Consider the following 22,884-nt stretch of genomic DNA (forward strand, 5'->3'; position numbering starts at 1 on the left):
GCAGGTGAGCCTGGCCTTGTGGAAGCCACACCCAGTACCCTTGCAGCATCCCAAGGTGACCCCCAGCTGTGCACGTGGCCCTTCTGCCTGGCACAGTGGCCTGGGGCGACAGGTCTCAGCTCTCCCTGGCTTTGCAGTGTTTGAGTCCCTGAGAACCATCTACTGGGCCACTGGGCTGGGGAGCTCGGTGTCACCTGGCCTGGCTTCCACAGGCACAGGAGCCCCCAAGCAGCAGGTCCCTCTGCTCAGATGCCCATGTGGTGTCCTGGGTGGCAACCTGAACTAAGGCAGGCCCAGGCTGGCCTGGCAGGACTCATAACCTGATCAACCACATAACCCAGTAAATGCCTGTTTTGATTCAACTTTAAATTCACATCCCGTTGAAATAATGAACCCAAGTTTCTCAAAGGGACTTCTGTGAGCCCTGTCCTCAGACCCCGGGGGATACACATTCCTTTTAGAGAAGGGTCGGGCCATTGGGGAGAGGTTCAGCCCCATGAGGCCCCCAAAAGCCTGTGACCCACCTTTCCATCTTTCCAGCCCCCTGGCCCACGGGCCACCGTTTCATTCTCGGGTGCCTATGACGGGAGTGCAGCCTTCTGTCCCCAGCCTCCAAGCCGATGCCCTGCTGGTCCTTCCACCCAGAGCCCTTCCCTCTCCTGTTCCCTCTCCCTACCCAACCCACCCTAGTATTTTCCCGGAAGCCCACAGCCTGGTTGCCTCAGGAATGGCACTGACCATACCACATTGCGTCTGTTTAGAGGGGAGGCCCACATCTCTGTACCCCCAGGGCCTGGCGCCTGGTAAATGTTGACTTACAAACAAAGTCAGGGTACTTTAACAAGGTTAAAACTTGAACTGCCCAATGTTAAGGGAACAGAGTGAAGAGACTCTCAACCCCTCTGGAGTTAGGTGGTCTAGATTCAGAGTCCAGCGCTGCCCCTGCCTCTCTGTGCTTCAGTTTCCTTATCTGGAGAGTGGGAATAACAGTGGCTGTCCCCACAGGCTGTTGTGAGCATGACGCCTTAGCATACACAGAGCGCTTGAATAGACCTGGCACACGGTCACCACTGCCCAAGGTCCCCGCTTACTGTCATCATCGTGGCAGCCCCGGGCGGGGAGGGCAGAGCAGGGAGTGGCTCTGTGTCATGCCCTTGCCTGCCCTCACACCTGCCACTTGCAGCCACAGAGCCGGACTGTCTGGCTCTGCTGCAGCCTCCTTTTGACTCCTGACCATTGTTGGCCCTTTGCCCTCAGCCTGAGCCCCTGGTCAGGGTAGTCACACACGCATTTGAACCCCATGTCACAGGGGGAAAGCCATGGCCCAGGCTGAGTGGGTGTTTCTCCCTCTCATCACACACTTAGCATCTGATTGTTGACCTGCTGCCAGCCTCCTGTCACAACAGCACCAGTGGCACATAGTGGGCTAAGGGTCTTCTCCCTTAGCCCAGGGTCGGCTCTAAGCCTGGGCCTGTCTCTTCAGCTCATTTCTTCCTGCTGAAGCCAGCACGATCCTGGTTAAATTCTTGAAATTGCATGGGAGGAGCAGAGCCTTGCTAAACAGGTTTTTGTTCTTCAGCCTCAGGGCCACAGAACCACCCTCTTGTGGTCTAGAACAATGGTTCAATGTTCAGAGGGACCTGGGCCGAGGAGCGAATGGGCCCACAGCCAGATCAGAGCCGTCCCTGCTCCAGCTTGCCCTACAGCCGGTTTCCGTCTGTCTCAGGGGTCTACCACCAACGCCCCTGCCACCGGATGTGCCTATGGGACACCTGGGCAAGCCAGTAAGAAAGGCCTACCTGACAAGGGTAGAGCACCCTTGGGTCTGGGACAGGGGCTTGCTTGTTAAGGTGGCCTAGGAGCTGCCTTGGAGGGTGCTGATGAGGCTTGCGGGGACAGGATCGGGAGAGAGGGCAGCCAGCTGCTCTGGGCCTGGCATGGGCACAAGGTGAGCCCCAAGAAAAGGCATTGCTCTGCAAGGTCTCCCCAGCCTCCTTTCCCACTTAATGTTCTAGAAGGGTATATCAAGGCAGCAGCTCTCCCCCGCCCCGGCCCATGAAAAGCTGAGTCTAGGAGGATGGAGGGGACTTTACCAGCCCTACCTCGGGACCCAGCAGGAGGATGAAAGGGCTGTGGCTGTGCAGCCAGGAAGGCCCTGCGGATTTGGGGAGGCTCCTGCAGGGGTCTCCATAGCCTCGATCAGGTCAAATTCTAGGTCAGGTCTGCTCAGGAGTCTGACTCCAGATCGCAGGATCCAGGCTCCCCCGCTGACAGCAGTGTGACCTTGGGTTGATGACGGAGCCTTCTTTTCTCTGGAAGTCACATCTATCTGCCCGGCACTGAGGACGGTTAAATGAGATGATGTGGGGAGCACATAGTGAGTGCTGAATCAAGTTACCCTTTTCTTCTCTTCCTTCTTCCCTGGGAGGCACACGGAAGGTCCTGGGACGAGCCCGGGACCTTCTGATGCACCCTTCCTCCCCTCAGCACTCAGTATTCACTGAGCCAGGGACTGTGCTGGCTATGTGCCAGGGACCGCGCTGGTGAACCCATAGCTACTACTAGGTTGAAATTTTGAATTGCGTTAAACGAACTCCAGAGACAACAGTCAGAACACCCAGCTCTGCTGGTGGCCTTGAGTGAATCACCTTACCTCTTCAAATCTCAGTTTCCCCCTCTGTGAACGGGCCCAGCAGTACCCATGTGGCAGGTCAGGCGTGAGTCTGAGGGTCCTAACACATGTAAAGGCCGCAAGAGCGCCAAGCCCTCACCGATGCTCGGTAAACGGGAACTTTCCTCCCTCAGCCCAGGCCCGGGTGCCCACGCAGTGGCCACGCAGAAAAGATGGGTGAATGGAATTGCATCCAGCTGAGGACGGGAGCTGGGCTGAACCTCCCTGAGCCCGTCTCCGCTTCTCTGGGAGTTCTTACCGGGGCCAGTGTGGACTGTGGCATGAAATTGGTTCTCCACCTCCAGGTACCACGCTGGCTGCTGGGAACTCGGAGGTATCCATGTTCCTGCCCCACCCCCAACGGGATGGGTAGCTTGGGAATTGGAGCGGAGAGCCCACCCACCCATCCCATGTTTCGCTGAATCCTGGTCAGACGGCTTTCCACACCCAGCAGGCCCTGCCATCACCCAGCCAGCCAGGGACATGACCCACACTGTCCTTCCAGCCCCTCTGCCACTGGCAGCTGCACAAATAGCCGCTTTATGCTGACAGGAGAGAGAGCCAGCTGGACACAGAGACCGTGTATGGGGCAGCGAGGGGCTTGGGTCCAAAATGGCACAGAACTTTATGTAACTGGACCCTGCCCACCCCCTGCCATGGCCCCCTTTAACCTGGATAGGTAGGTGGGAGGAAGGTGCCCACAGGAAGCTGTGTCCAACCCACTTGAAAGGGGTGTCGGCTCCAGGGACCAAGGACTTCTGAGGGCCCTGCTGTGGTGCTGGGTGAGCAAGCTGGAGAGAGGCCAACTCTAAGCTGCCCGTCTGGTCCCAGCTCCTAGAGCAAAGGCCTGGGAGGGCCGCATCTGGGGAGAGGATTGCTCTGTTTTCAGGGCTCGCACAGGATCTTTAGCTCACTCAAGCATGGGTGGAAGGGAGGTGGCAAGGTAGAGAAAGGTATCCTGGTCCAGAGGTGTAGGGGTGGGCGGGGCCCCATTATTTTCTCAGGTTTGTACTTTCTGTGTTTCCTCAGCCCAGGGAAGATGGTCATGGTATGCAGGTAGCCAAGGCTCCCACATGCCCACTCGCATGGTCTCTTCGGAAGCGCCAGCTGGAGGGCTGAGTGCCCAAGAGCCCCTGAGGCCTGCTTTGCTGTTCTGTCATGTACAAGGGGAGTCTTAGTTCCCCCGCCCAATAATTACAACCCCTCCATTGTAACCAGTCCCCTGGTTTGCTGTCCCTCCACAGGGAGGCTATGGCAGACCTACACCTCGAACTCAAGTCTTTGGCCTCCTAGAACAGGGCTTTCTCTGTTGGCTTCCAGGCAGGAGGCATTCATCCACTCAAGCACTTTTGATCATTTTCTCATGAGGCATGGGACCCATGGAAGTAGACAGGGCTCAGCCCTGCCTGTGGAAAGCTGTGGTCTGTGGGGAGAGACAGACAGTGCAGATAGGCCTGGCTCGCTGCTGTGGGAGCACTCTGGCCCCTCCCCTGCCTGCTGTGTGGCCTGGGGAAGATTTAAACTCCCTAGGCCTCAGTTGCTTCACCTGTAAAATGGGGCTTCTAACAGCTGCTGATCCAATGAAGTCAGGTAGTCAGGGAGGCTTCCCTGAAGAGGCGGCATCAAGCTGAGAGTGAGATGGGAGCCAGCCCCTGAAGGGGAGTGGGAGAGAAGGGCAGTCAGCTCAGAGGAAGCCCCTGAGCCTGCAGCAGTTTCAAGGAATTGAAAGAAATTCTGTCTTCCTGAAGAGAGTATTGGCGGCTTGGGTTGGGCCGAGAGAAATGGGCTGGGGCATCTGGTGTCCAGCCGATGACTCGGAACAGTCAGTAACTCTTTCTATACTTCAGCGTCACTTAAGGGGGAAGAACTTGAGGGTTTCTGGGGTGTCTCCTGGCTCTGACGTTTTTGCGATCCTATCAGAACTAGCTGTCTATTGCAATAGTCCAAGCTCGTAACAATCAGGGTCTGGAGTGGGGGCTGATGGCTGCAGGAATAGAAGACATTCATAGCAGCAGTCGGATGTGGAAGAGACAAGCATTCTGAGACCATGTGACCCCTTCCCCTTCTTGGGCCCTGTGAGTTGGGTCTTAAGGTTGATTGGGGTTTTGGGACCACTACAACTTTGAGTCACTTCAAGTGCCTTAAATCTGTATGTATCTGGCTCCACCTTGTGACAACATTGGACATTACAGCTGCCAGCATCCTGGCAGGCGCCTGTAGACTCCGCTGATATTGCCGGAAGCTATGCTGAACCCTTGAGCATGATCTAGTTCAACCATCAGTACAATCCTATGAGGTTCATGGCTCCTTTTTGCAGCTGAGGAACCTCGGGCTCAGATTGGTTGAGTTACTTCTCAGCTAGTAAGGTTGGAGGTTGGATTCCAACTCCAGGTCTACACCCTAGCTGACTACACGGGGATGTGATAAAGAGAAGCACAGGGGCCATGGCTAGGGGGACTGCTCCAGATTGCAAGATGGAACCATTTGTCTGACCAAAGGGCAGACTAATCGAATCAGGACCCCATGGTTTCTGTGGTCAAGGGGTGGGGGAGGGCACTTTACACATTTGGGGATCTCTTTAAGGGGAGTTCAGACTTCTCACCAGCCCACATCCCTGAGGGTATACAAGGCTTGGGAGTCCCAGGGCTAGTTCAGGGTGTTCTCACTGAGACCCCTCCCCAGCCTCAGGAGCTCCCAGGGTGGCCTACCTGCTGTGGCGTCAGACCTCTGAGGACGGGTGCTGCTCAACTTCCCCGATAGGACAGACACAGTGAAGCTGGATCTGGAAGCACCCCAAAAGGCAGGTCTGCAGGGAATCAGGACAGAGCCTGGCAGCTACAGGGAAGGTCCACTCTAGCCTGGGCTCTAGGGCCAAGGCCCTTTGTCACTAAGTCCTGAGTTTCTGTAACAAGAGTGAGGAGAGTGGACTGCGATTGCGAATGTGCGCAAGGCCTGATGTCGGCCCTGGTTGAAGCGCTCAGGTAGGCCTGCCTGGAAGGGCCCGTCCCCTGTGGTCCTCTTCCCAGGAGGCGAGACTGACCAGTGCCCCAGGGATGAGGGAGTGAAGCAGGCCCAATGGAGATGCCCAGACCAGGAGTGCAGGGGACCTCGGAGAGGGAGGGAGACCCCTGGGGACTGGGGCTGTGCAGGGAAGGCTGCCTGGGGGAGCCAAACCGCCACCTGGATTTGGATGGGTAGAGACAGGGAGGGAGAGGGCAGGGCCAAGGGGGGCTTGTGAGTGTGTGCTTGGGGCGTCTGAGCAGAGATGGGCCGGCAGGGGTAGGGATGGAGGGTGTTCATGGAGGTCTGCAGGGTGGGAAGGCCAAGAAAGGGACGGGAAAGTTCATGTTGGTTCTAAGCATGGACTTAGGAGTCAGCCAACACCGCGTTAAAATCTCAGCTCTGCCACTGGGCTATTGAGTCAAACTCTTTATGCCTTAGTTTCCTCATCTGGAAAACGAAGGTAATGATAGTATCTTGCTCTTGGGGTGGTCAAGAGAATTGAAACAAAGTATATGAAGCACATAGTCAGCACTTCCTGGGCACACGATGCCCTTGTTCTCAGGCTTGGGCCCCCAGGGGAGACAGGCACAGGAGGCGGTGAGGCATTGTACCCCAGCTGGGGGAGGAAAGAAACGCATGTGAAGCAATAATGCGGGATGTCAGCAAGAGGATGCAGGCTCACTGTGATGCCACGTGGTTTCCATGACAGCCCTGGGTGATGTCACAGAAAGGATGGAGCGCAAGAGGCGGAAGCCATCCTTATAAATGGACAGGAAGCGAACTGAGTCCTCAGAGACTGCTCAAGCCCTTCTGGATTTTACACAAATTGACATCCGTGTTTGCTGACCTATCTGTAATTATCAGGGAAGATCTGGAGGAAGTGGCACTTCCGCAGGGCTTTCCTGGGGGGTAAAGGACAGGAGGGCAGAGATTTCCGGGTCTGCCTGGAGGACAACTCAGGATAACACTGCAGCTCCGGCCAGCCCCCCAGATCCACCCGGCAGCCCTGAGCCTGGTTGCCAGTAGTCAGAGCATTCGTGCATTCATTCAGCCCACACCGACTGTGCCAGCCCTGTGCTCGTCCTGGGGAGATGTCACAGTTCCTGCCTCATGGAGCCTAGAATGGAAATGGAGGGGAAGGAACAGAAAAGTCATAATAGTACTGGTGAAAGCTACAAAGGAAAGGGACAGTGTGTTGTACTAGTCTAGGTTTGCCAGGGGAGATGGGGGTGCGGGGTGCTCGAAAGTGGCCTTAAGCGGGGGGCTGAAGAGGGGAAGGAGAGAAGGCTGGAGGGGGGCAGAGCCCAGGACAGCATTGACCCAGCATCACTGGCCCAGAATTGACAAAAACTGCAGAGAGAAACAGCCTCTCTGGAGACTGCAAAGCCTGCCCCTGGTGAAGCCAGGCTATCCTTGGGCTGCAGACCCAGCCACATATCTTCTGAGTGGTAACCAAAGGGCAGAGCCTCCAAGAAGCAGCCTGGGAAACAACATGTCAGCTCTGGAGTGTGTGTGTGGGGGGGGAGGGGCATGAGAATGAGAAGAAAGCACTGAAGTTGTGACCTCCCTAAGAAAGTGCGTAGATATTAGGTATTACCGGCGATTTAGGTATTCCCGGCCCTGAGTCTGCCTTGTTTTATCTTTCTCTTCCGTACCTAATCCTAATCCAGTTTATCTGTCTGGATTTTACAGGTGTCCTTATCAGCCACAAGGTGGTAAAGTATTTGAGTGCCAGATTAAGGCGGCTTGGGCTCAGATGCTGCCCTGTCATTCACAAGCTGTGTTACTTTGGGCAAGTTACATGCCCTCTCTGACCCCATAGTTCTCTTCTGTAAAATGGGGAGAATAAGAGAACCTGCCACATAGGACTGTTGTGAGGATAAAATGAGCTGATGTGTGTCAAGGGCTTAGTTTGGTACCTTTATAATACAAATGCTTGAAACATGTATCATTCTTGCCGGTTATAGTATTAGTGATAATAATAATGAGAGTAGTAGCAATAATAGCAGTATGACCCTGAATGTCCCCTCCCCAACTTTGGGAAAGAAGGATTATTCAGGGTGGAGGGACTTCTCAGTGGTGACTCCCCCCAAGGCCTGACCCACTCTCCCTTCCCCCTCCCCATTTCCCACCTTGCTCTGGGATTCAAGGGTTCATGCCTGCTCCAAGGCCTCAGGGGACTTCTTAGTGGCAGAAGCTCAGCTGTTATTACATAGTGGAAGATGGAAGTGGTGGCCCAGGGCTGGCCCGCTGGGATCTGAAATGGGTGTCCTGGTGAACAGCGTCTTGGCTATGGTTAGAACTGGGCTGACCTAGAGAAAAGAGACCAGGCCCAGTGCTGACAGAAGGCTGGTTACAAGGGGATTGGGGTAGGAAGCTGTTACCCAGGGCTCCCAGATGGCCCCTCCTGCAGCCAGAAGGACACAGGCCTGTCTGAGGCCTAGAGCTGGAGGCATTTTGCAGAAGTCAGATGGGGCTCAGTCCAATGTCCTCATTTTTTGTCAAGGAAACTGAAGTACAGAGGGCCGCCATCCTGCAGGTCTCATGACCCCACACTGGCACTCCTTATTAGACCCTCTCTCTCACGTGCTGCTCAGGGAGCCAGTGGGAAGACCCGTGAGAAGCCCCCAGCGCAGCCTGGGCCCAGGCTGACCCAGAAGCACCCCGAATTCCCTGGGCGCATTGCCATGCATGGGCAGACAGTCCTTTTGTCCTGCGTTGCTAGTGTGCACTGCGCAGAGTGTGGCGGCCACCTGCCCCTTCCTGGGGCAGCATCATTATGTTGGCCACTTGGTCCAGCAGTAAGGATGAGGATCCAGGCTTGGCTGTCACTCCCGCTGCTTCAGATCGGTGAGGGCCAAGGCCCGGTAGCCTGAGCAGTGGGAATTCCTGGGGAAAGTGAAAGGAGTAACGGTCATTCTGATGGAGTTGAACCCCTCAGTCCTGCTATCCCCCAGCCACGTGGTCTTGGCAAAGTGGCTTTACCCCTGTAAGCCTGGGTTTCTTTCTTCATCTCTAAACAGACACCCCAAGCCTTGGCCCACCCCACTGAGGCCAACCAGACTAGTCTCCCCACATCCTTGCCAAGCTCTTTCTCTAGCCGCCCCCCACCCCCAGGCCTTGCCCAGCCTGTCCCAAGTGGTTCATTTCACCTACAAGTCTTGGCTCTTCCAGAGAGCACCCCTCCTCCCCGGGTTAAGCCAGCAGAGCTCTGTGACTGGCAGGTGGGGATAAAGGAGTGGGCCAGAGGCCCGGCGCATTCACTCACCTTATCAAGCCTCGCTGCGCACCATGTACTTAATCTGTGTTAACCTGTTTAGTTAGATGGGTCCTATTGGTCTCTTCTTTTTATAGAATGGCAATGAAGACAGAGACCCTAAGTAATCCTTCTGGCAGAGCTGGAATTTGAACCCAGGCAGCTACACACACACACACCCCCCTTTAGCCCAATTCAGGCCATTGGTCAAGGCAACATTGTCCAATGCACTAGCCAATACACTGTGGCTGTTTTAATTAAAATTAAAGAGGATTAAAAATTTTTAATTCAGTTCTTGGGTCACACTAACCACATCTCAAGTGCCCAACAGCCACAGTGACTGGTGGCTAGTGCAGATAGAGGCCATTTTCATGGATGATCATTGGGCATCACTAGGTGTTGGGAGCAGAATTGCGACACTCAGTGCCATTGGGGATCAAAATCAGAGTGGACTTTCTGGAGGAGGTGCCCCCCCTGAGCCTTGGAAGGTAGTGAAACACTAGAGAGGGCAGGAGGGAGTGTCTAGTGGCTGTAAGTACAGACAGCTCTGAGTTTGCAGCCTTCAGCCGTACTGTTCCAGTGCTAGCTGTGTGGCACCAGGCAAGTTACTTAACCTTTCTGAGCCTGTTCTGTAAAACGGGCCTAAAACACCTTCCTCATAGACAAAGCAAATGTTAAAAGGCCTGGCTCAGTGCTTGCGTATTTGTGATATACAGTGCAGGAAACTGGGAGATGCAGGGTTCTCTCACTGTAAGAGGCAACCACATGAGTTCTAGGAGCCCAGGCCTTCCCAGGCAGTGCAAGTAGGCTAGGTGCCTAGGAGAAACTTGGGGCCCTGCTCCAAGCACGCTTCCCATGGAGCCCGAGGCAGGAATAAGCACAGCTGGACCTTGGACAGACTCCTGGGCCTCTGTGGGAAGCAGGGCCCAAGCTCCCAGCTTCCCTACCCCAGCTGGAAAATTAGGCCAGGGCTGGGGAGTGAGAGGCCCACAGCCAAGGAGCAGCCGGAGATCTGCTCAGCAGTGGGACCCTGGTGTCTGTTTGTCTGTCTGACACACACACACACACACACACACACACACACACACACACACGATCCCACATCTATCCTGCCCTTGCACCTTTGCTCACATCTTCCCTTCCGCTCCAAATCTCTTTCCTGCCTCTGCTGTTTCTAAATATTCATTTTTTTCAAAGGCAGCTATAGTGCCCCCTCTTCTAGGCAGCCCTCCGCGACCACCCCAGACCACTCAGACTTCCCCTTGCTGGGAATTCCTATACAACTTATCCTTTTGACGGGGCTGTGGGGTCCCTAATCACAAAGTGACTTCATGGCTTCTTTTCCTGGGTGTTTGTCTTTTCTCTCCAACTAGCTGTGTGTTCTGTGAGCACAGAACTGTGTTTTCCACCACTCTTCTGCTCAGACACAGGCTTAGCTATAGCAACCCCTCAATTAAGGGAGGAAGGAAGGGAGGGAAAGAGGGAGGGACAAATGGACTTGGAGAAAGACAGGAAAGGCCTCCAGACATGGAAGACCCTCCTTGCCCCTATCTTTAGGGACTTCGTAGTTGAACCCTATCACCGCATTTTTGTCACTGCTTTTTCTGTGGTTTCCCAGGTCTGGCATGCAGTCCCCAGAAATCCAGGGAGCCCCGCGGCCAGGACGAGCCTGGTAGAGTAGAGAGCAGGAGCTCAGATCGCCTGCAGGGAGCTCATAGCATTCCATGGCCAGTGGGCCAAATGGCTTCATTTCCCCTCTAGAAACCAGCTTTTGTTGGCCCCCCACTTCCCTCTTACTAATCACCATCTGGGTGGAACTCCTTGGAGAACTCCTCAGGTGGAAAATCAAGCCCATTTGTTTTCGTGGTGCTGAGTTGGTGCCGTGGGCAACAGAGCCAGAGTCCAAACCTCTGAGGGCGGGCCAGTCAGCACTTAATATATTGTGGCCGCTCTCCACACACCAAATCTAGCCCCTCTCGTGAACCCACGCTGTTGGCCAGGGGTCCTCTTCAAGTGCCAGATGCCATTCTAAGTGCTTTGTACATTATCCCAGGTAATCCCCCAACAACAAAGGAACTTTTTATTCCCTTTGACAACTGAAGGTATAGAGAGAGGCTAAGTACCTTGCCTGTGTCATGAAGTGGTAAGTGGCTGAACGAGGCTCCACCCCACCCACCTTCTTAACCCTCTGCTCTGAGGCCTGGATGTGGTGGCGCTGTCCCCGGGCTGCAGACACGCTCAGGGCCTTTGCCCAGAATGGTGAGTCAAGTCAGACAAGACAGATAGACAGACAGTGCTTTGTCCCTTTGCTATGGATGGAGCAACGGCAAAGATCCTCTGGGATGCTCAGGACTTAAACATAGTGCCTGGGGGCTTTCTGGGGCCTGCCACAGCCATAGCATCGGCCACTCTGGGACACAGCCTGGGCTGGGGGGTGGCGGGAACCTAAGACCCCTGCCCTCCCCAGGAATTCAGCTTTTGCGCCCCGGGCAGGAATTCCGGCCTCTCTGGACTGTCCACATGGTCACAATGGGGCCCATTCTCAGAACCCTGGAAAACACAGCTCCTGAGGAGAAAGGACGGATTCTTGTTGGACACAAGGGCTCTCAGTGCCGCAGTGTAGGTCAGGGCGCAAGTGGGGGCAAAGAACAGCATTCATGCTCCCTCCGTCTGTCTTTCCTAGAGGTCGCTGCCCCTCGAGACCATTCCGTGCAAAGGCTCTCAAGGGCCAGAACAAAAACCCCACTAGGGGCTAAGCAGGGTGGAAAACCCCCCAACATTCTCCAACCTCGGCTGAAGCCCCTTCACTCGACCCTCCTTGCCCAGCTTCTGAACAAACATGCTCTGTCTCGCTGTATTGGTTTCACAGAGAATTAACAGCCCCCAAGGACACTCAGGGTAGCCTCATTTCAGATGGGGAAACCGAGAATTTGTCAGTGTTTTTAAAACTTTTTCTACGACTGTAAGAAATTTCACATCACAGTCCAATACAGAGAGACAGACAGGAAGAGATCTGAAACCGAAGTTTCACGAAACAATATTTAAACTTACTATGGGTGACTCGATTTTTCCTCTGTTCTTTTTAAAATGCTGATTGGGATATACTAAATTGATTGCAGAATTCACTAATGGGTGACAGCCTGTCGCTTGAGAAAGCACTAGTTTGAAGCAGCTTGCCCTGGTCCACCAGCCACTGGGACAGAGCCAGGCCCAGAACCTGGGGGTGACATCAGTGCCAGACTTGTCACAGCCTCTCTCCTGCCCCACCCCCTAGCTGTCTACCTGGCCTCTTAACAAAAATCTTCCTCCGGCGTGCCTTGACATCATGCCCTGATTCTGAAACCTTCAGGAATTCACAGCTGGACATCAGAGTCTTGCCTTCCCCTCCAGCCTGGCCTTTCCCTCCCCCTGCTGGCTCGCCCTTTCCAGTTCAGTTCCTCTGGTTGGAGCTGCATGTTCTTGCTTCTAGAGCTTTCCTCTTTCTACCCTCTCCATGGATCCAACCTCCCTGATGGATCCTTCAAAACTGCCTCATCTAGGAACTTGGATGACACATAACCGTGGGATTCATCTTCTTTCTGCTCTTGGAGTATCACCACGCTTAGGCTCTCATCTGAGGTTGTCTCAGAATGTTAGGTTTCTCACTGTGCTATGTGGTCCCCCAATCACCCTAAACTTTCAGGCCAGAAACATGTCATGTGTTTTTGTGTGTGTGCCTGCACACGCCTTCACAAGATAGCCAACAGTGGGAGCTGGAAAAGTGCTTATTGGTTGATAACAGCAGCCAAAATTGTCATTACGTACCTCATGGGCTCCACGTCACTCCCCTGGTCAGGGGTGCATACCAAGTCCCACAGCCCACATATTCTAGGTACCACCCATGCCCTGAGACCACTTGGCGGTCAAGGTCACTCAGAGCCGCCTGGTCTCTTGAGCAGTTCTCAGCGGCAGCAGGCCCTGCAGACAGCCATCCTGAGCCGAGCAGCCAATGTCAGCCAGCAGACAGGAGGTGAGAACATCAGGCTGGAAGTTGGTGCGTGCCTGTCCTCCTCTGCCAGGACACTCGCTGATGGGAGTGAGAAGGGAGCGGGAGGAGGGGGGAGGCAGGCAGCAGAGGACAGGCTCAGTAGCACTCAGAATTTCACCTAGCAGGACTCCGCATCCTTCCACAGAGCCGGCCCAGCCAGACTGTGCTTCCTTTCCTACTTTGTCCCTTGCCTCAGTGGTTCTTCCTGGCTTTGCCTCTCACTCCAGGAACCCTGATGGGCAGGATGGCCGTTTCCTTTCCCCAGCGAGAGCCTGCTTCTCCTGCTTGCACATCCTCTCCTTGCAGTCCAATTCCTGGTGGGCCTCCATGTGGGGAGCACGCTGGGTGAGGTCTGTCATTGTAGCTTCATGAGCCTAGGCAAGCCACTTCAACCTCCAGGACCTCAGTCTCCTCGTCCATAAAATGGGTTAACACCACCTCGACCTACTTCAGAGCCCTGAGGTCAAATGCCTGCTGGGAATTTTCAAGAGAGGGCAGAGGGTAGGGAGGCATGTGCAAAAACAGGTGGCCAGCACATAGGAATTGTTAAATGCCTTTCCTGCCCCCTTTTCCAGCCTCTCCCTCTTTGCTGTCTCCAACAGCTGCCCCTTCACTAGAATGTCTGGGGAAGGAGCACATCACCAAGAAAAATGGAAAGGGAGGAAAAGGGAAGATGACCCTTCTGGGTGTCATTAGCATGAAAACGCCCATCTCTTGGTTTGGGGCTCTGAGAGTTGGCCACTCCTTGGGATATTAAATGCATCCTAGTAAATGAGTCCAGAGCAGCCAATTCCTATGGGTCAGTGTCATCCTGAAAATATGATTGTTGCCAGAAGAGCCCAGATCAAACATTCAGGGTGTAGAAACAGGCTTTTCCTGGGTGGACAGCGCTAGACAGAGACCCTGCTTGTTTTCGTGTCTGTGAAAGCCCAAAATGGCTGAAAATGGGGCTGGAATCGCCCCTGTTGGGCACTGTACTGCCAGTGTCGTGGTAAGGTCCTTAAGAAGAAGTCCCTTCCTTTTGTTTAAGGGGGCTCTGCAGGGCCCAAGTTTAAGATTTAAACAGGCTTTGCCATTTGGGTAGCAACGGAGTTGGAGTCAGGTTCAGGTATGGAAGAATAATAAAAAGACAAGTTATGCAGCATTTTCTGTGCTGGGCACTGTGCCAGCCCCGTTATGCATACTGTATGTTTCATCTTCCCCACATCCGAAGGGGCTGGTGTTCTTATCATCCTCATTCTGTAGATAGAAAAATAGAGGCTCAAGAGGTGAAGCAGGTAGCTCAAGATGACCACTCAGCAAATGGTAGAGAGTTGAACTTGAATTTGTCTGCTTCCAGAACCGCCTATGAACCTCATTCAGAACCTCAGCCTCTGAGGAAGAGCCAAGAGATGAACTGTTTGTATCATGGTGGTGGGGGGAGGGAGGCCTCAGGATGGGAGGCCTCAATGGGGGAGGGGTGGTGCTGGGGAGGAGCAGCTGCACACATCTTCCCCAGCCAGGCCAGACCTGTGGACCCTGCGGTGACCAGCTGTCCCAGTTTGTGTCTTTCCCAGTTTCAGTCCTGGAAGTCCCATGTCCTGGTTTGCCTGGCATGGTTGGTCACTACCCATGGTCTTCGTCACTCCTGGACCAGTTGCACAGAAGGCGAAGTGGCCTGACAGAGCCTAGTGAGGACACAGCCTGGGAGGCCGTTTTAATTACATTAACTTCTGGAGACACTAGAGGGAGACGCTGGCCCTCGCCTCCCCTCCCTTCTCCTTCCCGGGGCCTGGGAGATAGTGATTCAGCAGCAGGTCAGAAGCAGGCTAGACGGTGACCCACCCGGAGTGGAATCACCAGCGAGTGGGGGCTGTCAGTGCCAGCTCAGGGCACAAACTGGAGCGAGGAGAGGAGGGGAGGGCAATCTTGACTTGTTGGAGAACTGGACCCCAACAGAGGGCCTGCTGTCCTGCGCAGGCCAGGACTGGTTGCAGCGCAGTGGGAGGTGGGCGTGCCAGAGGCGGGGAGCCCTGCCCTTTTCTCTCCATGCTACAGTATTGAGGGATGGGGGAGGCCCAGCCACTGGATACCTAAGCTGCTTCTCAGCACATTCAGCAGCTAAAAATACGAGAGGGCTTTGCTAAAAGGTGGCCAACCGGAAACTGCCAAGAGGCTGGAGGCCAGATGCTGTGAACGGTTCCTGTTCCTGCCATTCCCTCCATTTAGTCGGAACCCAGATGCCCCACTTCCCGGACTCAGCCTCACTCCATTAACTCCGTGTGCTTCTCAGGCCCTAGGGCCTTGCGTTCCCCTCCCTCCCCTGCACCCAGAGCTCCAGGAGGTGGCAGTGCTTGGGATCTTGTCTTGAGCTCCCCCAGAGCAAGGCCTGGGTTCTTAGTGCTCAATCCCAACCTTACCTACTCGCTGTAAAACCTTGAACAAGTTGTCTAGCTTCTCTAAGCTTTGCTCTCCTCACCTGCAAACTGAGGGACCACACCACCTGTAGGTAGGAAGGGCTGTACTCTGGTTGAAGGACAGGCCGGCCAGGGGATTTGTCTGGAAGCTGCTTTGGCACTGCTGGTACCTTGTTCTTACTAAGCATAAATGTTTCTTAGGGATCTGGTGGAGATTATAGTGTGGGGACTGGAGCACCCCTTGGCACCACTGCTGTCTGCATGTCAGGGTGGTAGCAAAGGGGGTGGAGACTGTAGTGGGCCTGAGGTTCTCAGCCAACGCTGGCGCAGGGGGCAGACAGTGAAGTCGGTGGGGGTGGGGCCCAGAGGATCCCGTTGAATGACCAGACTCAGTTGCTGACCCAGCGTGGCACAGAGGAGGCTCTCAGCGCCTATGAATTATGTCCCTCTCTCATTCCTGAGCCTCAGTGTGCACCGGTCACAGGATAATGACCTGCCTGCTTCCCCCCTGGGGCTGTTGACAAGCTCAAAAAGAATCCTGGGCAGCCTGCAGTTGCACAGACAGGGGGACAGACAGGCCATCACTGTGAGGAATTCACTGTCTGAACTACTAGCAGCCAGGGGATGGTCAGTGGGCCATTTTGGTCCCAGGCCCAGGGTCTTCTCCTGCAGGATTGTGGGGAGGGGGAAAGTGGGGGGAGAGGCATTAGAAAGGGCAGCTCCTCCTTTCCCTGCCCTTCCCCAGGCCTCAGTCTGCAAAAACAAGCCTGAGAAAAGAATTTCCTCTCTGGGAGTGGCAAGTCTGCTGGGCAAGGATGAAGTCACCATACAATGCTCTCCTCTTCCTCACTGGGAATTCTCCCCATGAGTGAGCATCAAGGGGCAGCCAGGCCCTCTGGGACATGGCCTCTCCCAGGCTTCCTTCTGCCCCAAGGAGATAAGCATGCCCTTCCAGGTTCTGCCAGGTGGGGTGAGGGGCAGGTGGTCACTCTCCCACCTTCCTAATCCTTTCCCAGGCAACAGATTCACGAGGTCCTCCACCCCATCCACACTGCAGTTTTCATTCCTGTCAGTCGGCTTGTAAACCACTGCCCTTCCCCACATTGGGTGACCTTGAGCAGTGGCTGAACCTGTTTCCTCATTTGTAAAATGGGATTATCGGACTTTCCTCTGTGTGGATGTGAGGATTGAAAGAGGCATGAAATTCCAAGGGGATGCTCCAGCAGGAGGGTGGGGTAGGGGGAAGGTATTAGAAATGCAGGTTCCTTGGCCCCAGCATTCCAATTCACTGGGTTCTGAGCCCAAACTTTAGGAAGCATAGGAGTCTAGGGGAGTGGAGGGATGGGATTCATCCTTGGCTGTGCAGGAATCAATTTAGAGCTTAACAAATGTCCCAAAAGCCCAGGCTACCCCCTAGACCTACAGAATCAGAATCTCTGGGTCACGATGAAGTTGACACTTTCCCTGTGAACCTGCTGTCCATCTTTGCAGCAGACATACCTAGCTGGCCAGTTGGCTTCTACCAAGGCTCACAGTTGGCATTTTCTTTGATTCCCCAGGGGAAATGAAAGGCATTTCCTCTAGGCTCCAGATAGATCTCCAACCATTGTCTCCTCAGCACCTAAAAGAACCTCCAGCATTTTAGGGGGCCTACAAGGCTCCCCAGAGGATTGATGAATGGAAGGGGTGGTGGGAGGGGCCCAAAGCTGGATCGAGCACAGAAGGGTACCTGGAGGCAAGATTTGGAAAATAGCCAGATTCTGAATCCATGTTAATTCCTCCGCTGGAGGGCAAGGCAGGCTCCAGGCTAGGGTAGGCCAGGGCAGGTAAATGGAGCTGAGAGGTGTTGAGTCATTGCTAGTTGTAACATTTGAACCCAGTGCTCACTTCCTCGGAAGTGAGCTCAACCTCCATTCCTACTGATCCTGGCCCCTCCAGTGTGGCCCTGCAGTATGCTCTTCTCTCACCCCTACTGAATCCCCAGCCTATCTGTTCAACATTCAGCCTACAACCAATGTTTAGCCATCACCTACCCCAGGCCCAGGAGATGTAGTGAGGGGAAACAAGCTACAGTATGACCTCAGGGAGTTTGGTCTTGGGGGGGGTGGGGGGTGGACAGACTTTAATCAAAGGGTCACACAGATATGTGTGACTTGAGGGCCAACTTGGAGAGTGGGAAGATGTCAAGGATGACATTAAGGAGGTGACATTTCAGTTGACTTAAAGGCTCAGTGGGCATGAGCTTGTGATGCCAAGAATTGGGAGGGGAAACGCTGCAGGATGGAGCGGATCCCAGCGCAGGCAGGGCTTGAGTTCTAGCAACCACCCTGCAGGGCCTCAGTTTCCCTATTATCAAAGTGCGTGGGAACATGCCTCGCCCTCCCGCATCCGCCTAGGATGGGGGAAGGTGCCTGGGCAAGGGCACGAACGGCCCATGGAGCCTCTTGCAGTCGGGCCGGCCTGGGGCGGGGCGAGACGAGGTCGCGGGTGCTGGCGGCGGGCGGGCGGGGCGGGACGCGCGGGTCGTGCCTGGCGGCCGGGCTGGCTGGGGACCGCGGGCAGGCGCGGCGCGCTGTGCGTGCATCTGCGGAGCGCGCGGCTCCCCGGCAGCGGGGATCACATGAGCAGCGGCGCCGGGTACCCACCGCAGCCTGCCCGTGGGCGCCCTGAAGCCGCAGCCCTGCAGCCCGGCCGCCCTGGGCCCCCGCGGAGCGCTGACCATGTCTATCTGTTGTTGCTTCTTTTTCAGGGACTATGGCAGTTCCAAGAGGAAATCAGGTAAGGGAGCCTCCGGGCGTTTTCCTCTCCAACCTCCCCTCCTGCTTTGTGCACGTGCCTCTCCGACCCTGCGGTGGACTTTCGGGGTGTGGGGGGCGGGGGCAGTGTCCTTGCCTGCCCGCCCTGTGGTCCTGTGGGGCCAGGGTATTCCCTTCAGTTGTCGGGCTCCCCAGCCAGTGCCCCTCAGATCTCTGCTGCTTGCACCTTCTCCCACTCAGTCCCTCAGACGCGCCCGTCTGGGAAAGGGTGTGGGTGCATGAGGGGTGTGGGGGTGTCTCGGGAAGGGCCTAAGTCCCCACAACGTTGGCTGCGGATCAGTCCCTTCCCCCCCCTCCCCCCCCCCCCGCTGTGGTGCCCACTACTGGGCACTGCTGTGACTTCTCCTTAGGTCCTTCCCGCGGTGCGGCGGTGATGGAAGGGTTAATAGAGACGCAGGGTTTTCCCTGAGGGAAAGTGGCATCCAGGACTGGAAAAAGGGGGGTCGTACTCGAGTGACTGAGTTTTTAGCGCGTGCAGCGCACACCTCGCCCTCCTCCAACTCTGAGCCGTTCTTCTTGCTGCGGGATTGGGGGCTTTGCGTGGCGGCAACAGAGACACGGGTGGGAGGGGTCCTCCCCAACCTAGCATTGGCTGGGAGTTTTCTAAGGGTGTAGAGACAGGGAGAGAGGTGGGGCAAGTCCTCAGAACGCCGTGTGCTGCTGTGTGCTGGGCGCTGTTGGCTGGGGTCAGGGAAGGAGTCTGGGTGGGGGCGCTGGGCTAGGCAAACGCCTGGGTGTAGCTGCTTGGAGGAGTTAGGGTTCTGTGTGTGCGGATGTGGGGCTGGGCGGACTGGAGCGATCTGTATTGGCATGTGTGTTGTCTGTACTTATGGGGGTGGTGACTTAGGGAAGTGGGCAGCCACCTGGGGGTCTGGCCCTTGGGGATATGGGAAGTGTGTATAAACACGTGGATCACGATAATGGCTCCTGTGGGGAGATGTCTGTGTCCAACTGCCTGGGCCTGTGGATCATTAGAGGTATGTATGCCCACATGATGGGTGGCATGTGAACTGGGGGTAGATGTGATTGCATGGCGCGTGCCTGTTTTTGAGTAATAGGTTCGTATGTTTTGTGTGTACAAGTGTTTCCTTCTATGTTTATTGGGATGTGGAAAGTTATGTCCTTGTGTATTTACTGGGGGGCCTGTGTTTATGTGGGGTTGTGTGGGTCTTCATAGTTGTGTGCCATGATGGTGTGTCTACTTGTGTGGGTGCATAGGTGGTGGGTGTGAGTGCCAATGTGTTGGGCAGTATCTGGGTTGGAGCCTGTGTAGTGTCCCTCTTGGGGCACATGTGACTGTGAGATGAGATGTGTGTTCACGTCTCTGTCCGCTGGGGAGGGGGTATCTCAGGTGTGCCTGCCCAGGAGGGCGTTTGCTGCATGAGCAGGAGGGTGAGCTGCATGACGAACGTGAGAAGTTGCAGCATTAGCTCAGCTGTCACTGGCTGTCAGAGCCCCAGGTTGGAGAGCTGAGAAGGGACTGTGTTCTGGCACATCCCCCTCCACAAGAGACCTGTCCTGGGCCTCAGACGTGTACTGCATTGGTTGATCCCAGGCTTAGATTCTGGCCCTGTGTGACCTCAGGCAAGTTTCATAACCTCTCTGCCTCAGTTTCCTCATTGTTCTTTAAAACAAAGACAATAAGAGTATCTACCTCACATGTAGCACATAATAACTATATTATAGAAGTATTAATCTATCATCATCATTACTTTCTGAAGCCATGGGACCTTGGGCGAGTCCCTTCTCAACTCTCAGCTTCTCCCTGGAAAGTCAAGGGCTAGGCCAGACAACCCCTCAGTTCCCTCCACCCCTGTCTCTGAGGGTCGGGTTCTATGCTACTTCTTAAGCAGTGCAGGCCCCACCCCGGGAAAACCTTCCCTGGTTTCTCTGCTTTCCACTCTCAGGCCAGGAAAAGGATGGATGGAGGGATTTAATTTACATTGGTGTGCTTATGATAATGGCCACTTAGTGTCATGGTTAAAAGTGCCAGCTCTGGAGCCAGACAGCAGGATTTTAGAGCCAGGCTTTTCTCCTCTGAGACCTTGGGCAGATTTCTTACCATCTCTATGCCTGTTTTCTCTTCTGTAAATTGGGCATAATATTCATACCCATTGTAATGGTTAATTTTATGTGTCAACTTGGCTGGGCCATGGTGCCCAGAAATTTGGTCAAGCATTGTTCCAGGTATTTATATGGAGGTGTTTTCTGAATGAGATGAACATATAAATCAGTGGATTACCTTCCGTAATATAGGTTGGCCTCATCTGATCAGTTGAAGGCCTGAATAGGACAAGAACTGACCGTGCCTGAGCAAGAGGGAATTGTGCCAGCAGATTCCCTTTGGACTTAAACTGCAACTCTTCCCCAAGTCTTCAGCCTGCCAGCCTACCACATCAGATTTGGGGCTCATGATGCCTCTGCAATCATGTGAGCCAGTTCATACACACAACACCCTGTTTTGTTTCTCTGGAGAACCCTGATTAATATTCACCTCATATGGTTATAATGAAGATTAGATAAATGAATATGTGTACATATGCTTAGAACACTGCCTGCAACCCGAAAAGCTCTCCCAAAGTGCTAGCTACTATTATTATTTAATGAGCATTTACTATGTGCTAGCAACTTTACATATGTTACCTCATTTGCTGCTCAGAGCCACGTTGCATGGTGAGTGGGATTCCCATTTTGCAAATGAAGAACTGAGGCTCTGACAGGGTGGTTGCCCAAAGTCTGCGGCAAACTGAAGATTTCAGTTCAAGTTTAGGGTTCCACCTGCTCTGTCATGAAGCTCATGAAGCTTCCCAGGGTCACTCCAGCCAGGGACATGGATCCCGTTCCCTGTTCATCACTTTCCATATTTTAGTCCCCAAAGCCCCAGCTCCTCCTTGGAAGATCTCTTAGAGGGATCTTTTATTGAGCACAGAGCCAAGACTTGAAGCCAGGTTTGGGGAGGGTGGAGCTAACAGGAAGAAAGTTCTCAGGCAGCTTACAGCCTTATGGAGGAGACAGGACCAGTGACCTTGAAAATAGTGTAGCCTCCAATTTATCTCTGCTCCTTCTCGTATCTTCCTTTTCCCATCATCCACCCTGTTGCTCAAGCCCAATGTCTAAAAGTCATCCTTGACTTCTGTTCTCTCACCTGCCAGCCTGACCTCCAGATCCATCCAGAAAGGAAAGGTCACTGTGGCCTTAAATCAGGGGTGTTGTCTGGGAGAGGAGGAGTTTTTCTGGTGAGGCAGAGAGTATTGGGCTTTGGTAACCAAGAGAGTACTTGTGCAAAGGTGGGACGAAAGGACCAAGCATGGTTTGTTTGGAGACCAGAAACTTCAGCTGATCTTATTGAGCACCAGCTGTATGCCAGTTACTGTTAGGCGTTGAGGTTACAGAAATGTATTTTTTTGCCCTTGAAGAGTTTGCAGTCTGCTATGGGTGATGAACTGTATTTATAAGAATGTATATTAGACAGACTGAGTGACATGGTTACCTGAGGAAGAGCGGTCCAGGCCAAGGGCACGGTAAGTGCAAAGGCCCTGGGGTGCAAGCATGCTGGCCCACTTGAGGCAAGGCAGGGAGGCTTGTGGATGGAAAAGAAAAGAAAGGAGGGCAAGTTAATAGGAGATGAGAACAGAGATGAAGCTGGGGGTTGGGGAAGCATCAAGGACCACATAGGTAGGGCCTTGAGGCCATTTTAAGGATTTTGACTTTTTCACTGAGGGAGATGAAGAGCCACTAAAGGGTCCTGAGGAGAGGGGGACATGATGGCCTGGATCTTAGAAGCATTTTTCTAACTGGTGAATGGAGAGTGACAGAGGCGAGGACAGATGAGAGATGAGGGCTCTGGGCTCTGGCAACAATGGAGGGGCTGGATTTTGCTAACTGGGTGTGGGCTATGAGGGGGAGTCTGTGTGGGTGCTGAGAAGTGTCAGATTGCCTGGGCTTCTAGTCTTAGTCCCACGTGTTGCTGGTCTTGTGACCTTGGGCAGATCCCTCACCTGTTCTGTTATGTTGGTCGGGTTCAACTAGAGAAATAGAACCAGTAGGAACTATGTATTAGGAGATTTCTTGCAAGGATTTGACTTATGCTTGTGGGGGCAGGCTAGGCAAGTCTGAAATCCAAGAGCCGGCTGCACAGGTGAGATTTCTTCTTCCGTGACGCCTCAGCTCTGTCCTTTGGGCCTTTCAGCTGATTGACTCAGCTCACCTCCTCCCAGAGTATCCAGATAATCTTACTGAAAGTAAACTAATTACGGACTTTATCACATCTGCAAAATACTGATGTTAGTGTGTGGCTGAGTAACTGGGAACTGTAGCCTACCCAGGTTGACATTTAAAACTGACTGAACACCTGTAAAATGGAGTAGTCAATGTAGCAGTGATGTGCTGGAAGGGGCAGAGGGTTCAAGGAGGTGATGCCATTAGATAGCTTTGTGCCTGGCAGTGGGAAGGGCCTGTTGCTATTAGCTGTGATTCGCTTCCCCACAGTGAGCAATGTTCCAGGAGCTCTCAGAGCGAGCTGGAGCAGGCTCCCCATAGCAGGGGGTTCTCTTCAGACCTGAAAAGATGAAATGCTCTCAGTTCTAGGAAGCTGCATTCTCCAGGGCCCACAGCTGGGGAGTTCTGAGTTGTGCCACTAGGGGCCGCAGGAGGCCACTGATCCTGTGGGATGGTCCTGGCCCTGGAGTTGTTGCTAGGGAGAGGGGCCAGGTGCT

The 22,884-nt window shown here is 54.2% G+C and overlaps 1 protein-coding gene across 4 annotated transcripts in view; it reads left to right on the plus strand.

The window, feature by feature from the left end:
- SH3PXD2A (SH3 and PX domains 2A) overlaps positions 1–22,884 on the plus strand; it is a gene marked incomplete at its 5' end in the record, with an annotated part of 213,327 nt that overhangs the window by 118,919 nt on the left and 71,524 nt on the right. For 3 of the 4 annotated variants that reach the window (XM_081074466.1, XM_081074468.1, XM_081074467.1), the window contains one exon: positions 18,103–18,131. In XM_081074466.1, coding sequence (XP_080930592.1) covers positions 18,103–18,131 — 29 coding nt within the window. Of the gene's footprint in view, positions 1–18,073; positions 18,132–22,884 lie in introns of those variants that run through there. The other variant, XM_081074469.1, reaches the window with a different exon arrangement.

Source organism: Rhinolophus hipposideros (assembly GCF_964194185.1).
Source record: "Rhinolophus hipposideros genome assembly, chromosome: 15".
Lineage (NCBI taxonomy): Eukaryota > Metazoa > Chordata > Mammalia > Chiroptera > Rhinolophidae > Rhinolophus > Rhinolophus hipposideros.